This window comes from Neolamprologus multifasciatus, chromosome 11, assembly GCF_963576455.1.
Source record: "Neolamprologus multifasciatus chromosome 11, fNeoMul1.2, whole genome shotgun sequence".
NCBI classification, from domain to species: domain Eukaryota; kingdom Metazoa; phylum Chordata; class Actinopteri; order Cichliformes; family Cichlidae; genus Neolamprologus; species Neolamprologus multifasciatus.
The window spans coordinates 21,178,812-21,188,488 of record NC_140449.1 but is presented as its reverse complement, the minus strand read 5'-3'; the positions used below and the strand labels follow the sequence as shown (position 1 = coordinate 21,188,488).

Below are 9,677 nucleotides of genomic sequence, written 5' to 3'. Positions count from 1 at the left end.
AATGCGAAAATAACCACAAATTCAACTTGGTTTCATTGTGATTCATGATCTTTGCTTTTATCATTAATAACAATACTTAGGCATCATTAAACAAAAAAACAGACAAAAAATAATAATAACACTGTAATTAGGACACAGCTGTTTCTTCTGCATCGCTGGGGAAGAGAGGCTGCTGGTTGGTTGGGGGTTAGTTAAAAAGAACGTGGTAGTGGAATGAGGGTGAGTTTGAAAGGAAGGCATTTTATAAAGAAGAGAAGATGTGAGAGCATGTAGCAGTCTTAGGGTTGGATCTATGATGTGAGGTGGAAACAGGAAAGAAAAGGAGAGGGCATGAAGACAAGGAGAGCTTCCCATACATTACAGATAAGGCACTTGACATACAAAGCTTTAGAGCAACAAAACTCTGTAACACTCATTTCATGATTTCATCTAAAAACTAAAACAAAATAAAAGCTTCAAAGAACATACCTGTAAACACATTTAATACCCAGAATGATACTTAAAAAATTTACTCAGATCAACACTTTAAATTTGCAGTCGGGTTAACAATCAGAACCCAGACTATTGGGCAGTGACCTCGGGAAATCTGAAATTGTGAAAGCGTCCTGCTCCACTGTACTTAATGAAACTCCAGCATTTCAACAGAGCAACGCCCATTCGCATTGAGTCATCGCTCTTCAGTGGGTGGCATCGTCAATGCAAAACTGCTTGAGCTGAAGAAGAGAGGAAAAAGTTATTTAGCAGTTAGTTCAAGTTTTCTATCGGAGTTTATATTAATTTCTAGCTCTTTTATAGCCTAAACGCCAAAGAACTCTGAAGATGACTCTACTGGAAGCAGGAATTGTACAAAGTGAGCCTTGGTGGATTAGGAATGAACAGAAGTTAAAGGGGACATATTATGCTCTTTTCCAGCACCATATTTTTATTCTTGGGACTCTGCTAGAGGAGCTTTGCATGATTCACAGTTCAGAATAATCATGGGTTATCTTGAAAGAAGCGGTTTTAGCTCCCTGCCAGGTCCCTTTGAAGCATGGTTTATAGTACTGCGCTGAATCTCCACTGCAGCGGGTGATGCTCGCGTTCATACTCGGGCACTGTCACTGTCAACATGAGTAAAACTGAGCTAATAAATCTGGCACAATACTGGATATTTGTAATAGTATAAGGGGCAAGCTAGATACAATTAAGGCCCATTAGATGCTGTTCAACTAATGTTTTATCCTTGTGCTAACAGCATACTGAGTTTACACTGCGTATCACTGCCAAACAGATGTGTTGCAGTTTCTGAGGTTTTTGGCTACGTCACACTTTTAACACAGTGCCATAAATCAGGTATGAGCCAGCTTTCTCCTGATTGGCTGCCTCTTGTAAACAAAAGATTTTAACACTAAGTGGGTAGAGCTGTGTGCCCAAGATTACCATATTAGGGATAGCCTCTCTTTGTGACATCAAACAGATGCAGGGGTAGAAAAAACTACCTGAAGTAGAGCATTTAGAGTAACCTAAAGTCTGAGCTTTTGGCCCACAGGGAATGCCTGCACATGCACAGACCTCATTATCTGAAACTTTGGCCATGTTTAATGTGAACATCCATTATTAAAAGTTTATGACAGAAAATATGGACCAGCACGATAGGTCCCCCTTTAAAAAAAAATCTTGCTGATTACGAAACTCAAACCAGAACACTTTACAAATGGCACAAACCACACCGGAGAGCAGAGGAGCACAGTCCTACTGCAGGTTATTACTTTATATGAGAGACTCTGTACTTTTGTGCAAAGACATTGCAATAGCTGAACGGATAGTTGCATAGACAGAAACCTAGGGAAATAAATGCCCTTCACATAACCCACTTTCAGTTGTTTTGTTCTGTTAGTAAAAAGCAAACAAAGAATAAAGCAACTCAATTTCAAAGCAGAAGGCTTTAAAATGGCTTTTTCGTAGCCGTCAGCTGGCTCTAAGGCACACAGTCAGAACATGAAAGCTAAAGTAGAAGCAGCATCACCTCCTCCGCCCCCTCATCTGTCTTCTCCAAACTTTGCTCTTCTCCATTTTTTCTTCCCTGTCTCATTGAAAACGTTTGGGACTAACATCAAACAAAAGGCAGTGATACATTTTTTCCCTCTGATGACAAAGCGAAGAGCCGTGCCACTTAATGTAGTGTATGTCATCTGCTGGATCTCTGTGCCCTCTAAAAAAACATGAATGTGTGTTGTGTAAAAGTAACAGTGCCAAATTTCCTCAGATACCCGCTGTCCTGGGTTTTAGGGGATCACTGGTCCCTCCCTCCTGCTCCTCCACTGAGGGATATAAGTCCTTCTTATGTTCCTCCATCCCGTGACTTTAATTTCACTGCCTCTTGCGGTGGTTGTTGTTGTGGACTGTGTGACCATTCTGCACCGGGCCATTTTTCTTCATATGTTTTTTCTCTCCTGCCTCCTTGTCCTCCTCCTCTTCTGATTCGTCCGTTTCATCTTTGTCGCTTCTTTCATCATCCACTTTTTCCTGAAGAACACAAGGAAAAGCTCATGAAAATATGTAAACATCATCATCAATCAGGGAGACCTCCTGCTCATGCTCTGGAGCTCTGCAGAGTGTCAGAACAAACTCAGACTTTCAAACGCCTTATTCATTTTCGATCTGCAGCTTTTCAGAAGAGAGTATGTGCAAATTTGACTCACAGAAATAAATGTTTTGCAGCATTATTTAGTTTTTCCTGTTTGACCTAATTGATCTCTTTTGGTTTGCTTACATTGTTGGTGAGGAATCGGATTGCTATGCGTATAATGAGAATGGCCCAGAAGATATGTAGACACTGCAGAGTCATCAGCAGTCCGTTGAAAAAGTAGTAGCCGAAGAATGGCTTATAGATGGTCACTGGATACACCCACGTGCAGTAAATAATCCTGCAAGAGAGACGGCGAGGATTAAGGAGAGTGAAGCACGACAAACAGTGGTATAGTGCAGTAGTCAAAATGACTGTCTCAAATCTGTGTATGTGTGTGTGCTTACCAGAAGGGGAAGATAACAAGGCGGGTGACAATGAAGACTGCAGCAAATACAATGAAAATGTAGTTACAGGCATTTCTCCACCCAGCATAGTTGAACATCTTTGCAGACTGTTAGTGGAAAAGATTAAAAAAATAATCAAAAAGGGAAAGTTTCTGGAAAAAAAGCATTTAAGCTTCATTCATAGCTTTTTCTGTTTGTAAATGGGTCCTCTTGGGCTTGACTGCATGAATGACCCGCATGTAATAAAACCAAAGAGTATTCGTGGTATAAAGGAGGAACTTAGCCAATGGATCTGTAAAAGATTCAGAGGCTAAAGTGAAAGTGCTTTAAACACGTATTCTCTTTAAAGACCAGCAGGGGGCGATCCTGTGATTACAAAAAGACTTCTGGTCTTCAGATTTCTTCCTCTGTGAACTCAGTGACACTTTTCTGATGGTTTTATGGTCTCAGCCAGTAACTTCAAACCATGCTGAATAAAGCATGAAGTTCATTTTATAAATTATGTGTCAGATTATTGGCTAATGATTTGTGTGCTTTGTCCCCCATTTTCACAGTAAGCTCCACCCCTCGCTCGTTGCGTCTGGCAAACTTTTAACTGGACTTTGCTAACAGTGGGTGACTTCATGGCATCTATGTTCACCACTCATACAGTCTTTGGCAAAGAGTCAGTATCACATTTCTGCTATTTATGGCCCTTTGACAAACTAAAATACATTTAATGCTTAAGGGAATGACCTGAATAAAAAAAAAAGAAAAAGAAAAAAAAGCAACAGGTTACAAATATTTCTATTACCTGATAAAAACCATGCTAATTAATGAAAGTCTAAAGTGTTTATATCCCACAAATAATACTTAAATTGCACTTTCCTCCACAAGGGGGCAGTATGTGATCAGTGTAAAGACATCAGAATACTCAAAGGCCAAAACATCCTGCTTAGTGGTGGCAGGGATAAATGACATCAGTGCAAACTGTGCAACATTCAAACACAGTTCTCACACCTCACGGAGTAAAATATCTCCAGGATGACAGGATGTAAATATATGTCGAGCTACAGGTTAGTTGATTTTGGGCACGTGCTTTCCATCAGTGTATAAAAAGAGGTGAGGCTTTACCTCGAGGAGGTAATCGGAGGAGTCGTGCACCAGCATGATGAGAGTTCCACAACGGATGTAGTTAACACACCAGGAGAAGCTGATGAGGAGGATTGTTGCTACATGGTGAACTATCTGCTCCTTGAAGTCCTGGAGAGGGGGAGATAGATGGTGGTGGTGGGTGGGGTTTGTGGGGGGGTAAAGATGTTTTTGAATTAATGCCGTGTACATGAAACAGAACACATAAATAACCGTGCACTATGTTTTAACCAGATACATGAGAATGCAAGTAAATCCAGCTTAACATTATCTGGGTTAGACTTTGTGCTGCTGAAACACACTGTGAAAGAGTTTGGCAAGAGTTTTTACCCCACTGTGCTCAGCTGACCAGGCTGAGCAAAGTCCAAGCCAAACACACTCAAAGGCGCACAATACACACGCACACATGTCACACAAAGGCACACTGAAACACACACGTGTCACAGCAGCCTAATGTCCACTCACAGTCCATGCCAGATGTGAAACTGATCAGAGAAGAGTGACGAAAGACTCTTTGTCAGCCTTGTGTGCAGAATTATGATGCTACACAGAGATTCAATGGTGGCTGTGTCTGCACAAATGACATACTCATTTTACATTTTGCATGCCCCCTCTCCATGAACCACCACCTTATCATGGTAAAGGGGTTTGTCAGCCCTAATGATCCTAAATGCCACGTTGTCAAAATTTGTCCCCAGTAGGGTCTGCCAAGGCAAATTGGTTCTAGGTGAAAGGTCAGGCCAAGTGTGATTCATAAGACGCTTATGGAGCCACATTACCTCACCTACATTGGGGTTACTGGAGCCCTGGAGGCAAGACTGGTCGACGGGCTCACCCTTAGCCCTTAGATCACAGGGCTTAGCTGGGTTCAGTATGACTTAGTCTCATGGACCACGGGATGAGATTCTCTCTGAATTTTTAAAGGTTCTAATTGTTGTGGAAATGTTGTCGCTGATACGTCTCTGCACTGTATGGAAGTTGGGGACATTGATTTGGGACTGTCTTACTGTCTTACCTCTTTTTAAGAAGGGGGACTGGAGAGTGTTCCAACTTCAGGGGAGTCACACTCCACTAAACTAACAGACTAACTGACAGAGGAGAGTCTGTCTGTCAGTCAACCTTAGGATTCTGGAGGAATGTTTGAGCGTGAGTGTGAAGCATATGGGATGAGAATTAGCACTTCAAAGTCTGATGTGTTCCCAAAGTTCTCAATTGGAAAAGCGTGGAGCACCCACTCCAGGACAGGACTGAGTTACTGCCTCAGATAGAGGAGTTTAAGTGTATCAGGGTCTTGTTCACAAGTGAGGGAAGAGTGGTGCAGGAGATTGCAGTGATGTGCGAATGCTGTACACAGCAGAAGGAGCTGAACATGAACATGAAGCTGTGTATTTACTAGTCAGTCACCAATGGTCACGACCTCTGGGTAGTGACCAAAATAATGAGAATGAGCTCCCTCCGAAGGGTGGCTGGGCTCTCCCTTAAAGGTAGGGTAAGGAGCTCAAAGAACAGCCACTACTCCTCCATACTGAAAAGCGCCAGTTGAGGTGGTTCCATCTGAATAGGATACCTCCTGGGCACCATCTATGTGAGGTATTCTGGTCATGTCCCACCTGGAGGGGGCTGCAGGGCAAACCTTGGCTCGCTTAGCAATGTCTTTGTGCTCAACTGGAAGAGCTGGAGGAGGTGGCTGGGGGGCAAATGGTCTGGATATCTCTGCTTAGGCTGCTGACTCTGTCATCCAGACTGGACAAGCAGCAAAAAATTGATGGATGGACAGTTCTTTCCTCCTTTTCCTGTTCAAATCCTTTGTACTCCTAAATAAAAAAAATCGTTGTGTTCTTGAGATAAATTCACTTACTTTGCGTTTGACATCAGAGGCGACGCTGAAGAGTAGAGATCCATAGAAACCCAGTTCAATCATATAGTACCAATATTGGGACGGCAAGAGAGTCTGAAGGGGAGGATACAGATCGTTAATTTTAAAGTCAATATAACAGTTTGTGCAAATCACTACTGGGAAGTGGGGTTGTACTTTTTCCTGGATTACAGATTAACCTTCTAAATGTTCTCTGATAAAATTGATTTTGGTGTAATTTTAAAAAAGACTAATGTCTGGTTTAACTTCAGAGAGTGCCAGTTAACACATCCAAGCTGCATGATTGTCACAGCAACTGTGTGAAGATATTATGTCAATATAGACCAAAATCTCTGAGGAATGCCTCCAGCATCTTGGTGAATTAATGCTAAGAAAAATTAAGGCAATTAAGGCTCCAATCCAGTATCAGCTGAATCTATATGTGTCATGCATCCCAACCGAGGGAGTATAGTTTACTAAACCAAAATAAAAAGCCTGAGGATGTTTTGGCACAGATATTCACAGAGTCTGGGATCGTCAGTGAGACTGTGAGAGAAGTGTTTATGTTAAAACACCTGCTTTAAAGTCCTTAAATCTGACCTTGACAAATGTCACCCATTAAAGACACTAAAACTAACACTATAACTAATCAAATCTAAAGTGAAACCGAAACGAAGAAAAGCCACTCTAGACAGGTTGCTTCCAGGGAGAAACTTTATTACCTTCCAGGACCTTTTTGTTCTGGAGCTTAATTTAATGAACAGATACGCAGTGCATTTATTGTACTTAGTGATTCTAGAGACGTACCAGCACAGGAAAGCCTTGCCACATCTCCTTCAGGTCATACAGCCAAGGTTTCTGGAAGGACATGCAGGATGAGAATGAAACAGCAAAACACGACAGGTGTATTTATAACAACTGACTCAGCACAAGGATGAGTCAATGCTTCCCCCTCTGACAGCGCGAGAGGTGAGGTTATCACGGCAAAGGAAAAGTCTGGACAGGTCATGAATATACATAAAAGCATGAGAGGAGGAAGAGGAGTGGTCGAGGTTAACATGGCAGTACTCACATCGATGAGGGCGGCCAGGCCAGCAATGAAAGCAAGAAGGTAAAAGGTAAATCTCCAACTGCAAGAGAACACACACACACACATACAAACACACTTTCTACTCAGTCAATGAGGAAAGACAGTAGGCACATTTTCTACCAGCAGACACATAAATGCATCTCACTCACACTCACACACACACACACACACGCACACACACACACACACACACAAATTCTCGCTTACAGTCACAAACACAAGTTAAAGAGAGATGCCAGGCTGCTTAAACTGCCTGGAAAATCTGCTGATAATGTCAAACACAACACACACACGCGGGAACACACAAATGTACACACAGAGACACAGACACAGTCAAATATGTGCTAACAGACAATGAGAGCCACTAGACAACACCCTGTACTGGAGACAGTGATAAGTCATTGTCACTGCTCATACAGGTGTAATGAGAAGACGCTACAGAAAAAGCTGCAGCAGAGACACGGATACAGAGAAGGAGTGGGAGTGTGGGAGATACCCCAGTGGGGGGAATAAGGGAGAGATACAGAAAGCCTGTTGTGTGCACATCCACAATACATCGATTCACAAGAAAAATGCCTTTACGCTGTAGCTGAAAGACACACCATGACCAGAGAGCAACAAGCATGCAGTCACATGCACGCCTGCACACACCCACACATACACACCCACACGTCACATATGCACACACATCACTGTAAATTGGCTGAAATAATGTAAATGCTTGGCCCATACCTGACATCTATAATATTATTTGCTTTATTTGTTTGGTTTTTGTAGTTATTTTTCCCATCATGTGTACCAGGAAAACAAAATCACTTCAAAAGCTATTTCAAGCTATTTTCGAGCATTTAGCCCACTTAAAGCTGTTGTGACACACAAATTCAACATCACATCACAGTTACTAATCGAATTTGTGTTACAAAAGCTCAATATGATGTGTGTGATAGGCAGACAGAAAGAAACAAAATCATAAAACATGCTGTTTTCTACACTTCCACTTAAATCAGGTCACTTCAGTTCATGTGAAGGGAGGTGGGATACAGAAAACTTTTAAAGGGTGCAGAAAATTATTTTCATTTTTCTGGCACCAAAGGACAAAAATGTGCCGCTAAAGTGTAAAGCACAGCCCGCCCAGAAACAACTGCTCTTAACGTGACATCAACTCCTGCAAATGTGCAATAAGCTAAACCAAAGCTAAAGCGGCAAAGAAAGAGTGAGGTTAAAGCTGAGTGTATGGTGACTCCAGCCAAGCAGCCAAAGCCTGATTTTGAACAAGTAACAAAAATGCTGATGAGCAGTCAGGCTTAAAGCACTGCAGACTCCATTTCCAGCGGCTTCAGGCAGGTGTTCTATTGTTTCTTTGAGCTAATACTTAAACAGTAAAATACAGATCATGCGTGTGACTTCATTAAAGATTTGAGTGGAAGAGACTTTGACTACAGCTTAAGCTTTATGTTGCTAACGTATGACGTACGGCTAAGTAATGCAAATGTAATGAAACAAATGAGTTTCTTCAGGGAACAAACAGGTTCAACTTCAAACCATCCGAATACTTGGTAAACATATCGGTTAGGGCTGTTCATATAACGATATATATCGGGTGACGATATAAAAACGTCTATCGTTTCATTTTACGCTATCGTTTGTTTCGTGGTGTAGCAAAATAGCTACACCACCATGCTGTTTACGGCAAATTTTTTCATCGTTTTGATGGTCACTGTAGTGGCTATATTAATTTCTGTTAATTAAGTTCTCTCTGTTTTTATGCGTTGTGGTTAGTAACAACAACGGTAACAGCATCGCGTGTCTGCTTGTTTATGTTCCACATAAACCTTTCACAATAAAGCTCAAGATCCTGTTGAGACTTTTCAAAATAAACTGAATCACGTGAAAGAGCCGATTATTTACGGATGAGAATTTAAAAAAGAGCCGCCAGGTGCTAAAAAATAAAACTTAGACTCAACCGTTAGAACAGGCTTTTCCCCGCAGCACGCTGTGTAATAAATACTCATAAAGAAAACGGCAGCGGCAACTTATGTCTAAAAATGTATATGTCGTGCTGACCTAGTAGGTGTGGCTGTTGCTCTTCTCTTCCTCCTCCTGCCCACTACCTGCTCTGTGCTGCTGCTTGTGCATGGCTGCTGATTTAGACCTTGTGCAATCTACAGCCTGGTGTGCGCCGCTCCGCCAGGTGAGCTGAATTAGGGAAATCAAGGGCTGGCGTGCCTAGTAGGCCTTAAAATGCATGCAGCAGTCATTTGACCCGAGTGCGACATACTGAGAGGACAGCAAACAAGCAATCCACTTTCCACTGTGAGGAAGACTTTGAACTAGATGGGCTATCGGTTTTTCACCTACCTACCTACCTACCTACCTACCAGCTATCAAAATAAATTTGAGTGAAATTCAAAGTCTGGTCTTTTTCAAGTGTGGGCACCTCACAGACAGAGAACACTTGACAGTGAAAAACCGCCCTGGCCAGTAAAGAAACCGGCCTTGACCAGTGAAGACTCCACAAAAGCTCACCACGAAGACGGAGAAGACTCCACCTGGGGGCCTGGAGGAAATCGCAACTTGCCGTTTGCCTGT

At 42.2% G+C, this 9,677-nt stretch overlaps 1 protein-coding gene across 1 annotated transcript in view; it reads right to left on the bottom strand.

The window, feature by feature from the left end:
- Positions 1 to 30: 30 nt before the first annotated feature.
- The window catches only part of cers2b (ceramide synthase 2b), a 41,436-nt gene continuing 31,789 nt past the window's right edge, over positions 31 to 9,677 (bottom strand). Inside the window, exons 5-11 of the mRNA XM_085177996.1 lie at positions 7,071 to 7,128; positions 6,806 to 6,856; positions 6,002 to 6,094; positions 4,126 to 4,254; positions 3,013 to 3,119; positions 2,753 to 2,906; positions 31 to 2,505 (exon numbers count right to left, since the gene is read on the bottom strand). Of these exons, the coding sequence (XP_085034122.1) occupies positions 2,350 to 2,505; positions 2,753 to 2,906; positions 3,013 to 3,119; positions 4,126 to 4,254; positions 6,002 to 6,094; positions 6,806 to 6,856; positions 7,071 to 7,128 (748 nt within the window). The 3' untranslated portion in view covers positions 31 to 2,349. The remainder of the gene's footprint in view (positions 2,506 to 2,752; positions 2,907 to 3,012; positions 3,120 to 4,125; positions 4,255 to 6,001; positions 6,095 to 6,805; positions 6,857 to 7,070; positions 7,129 to 9,677) is intronic.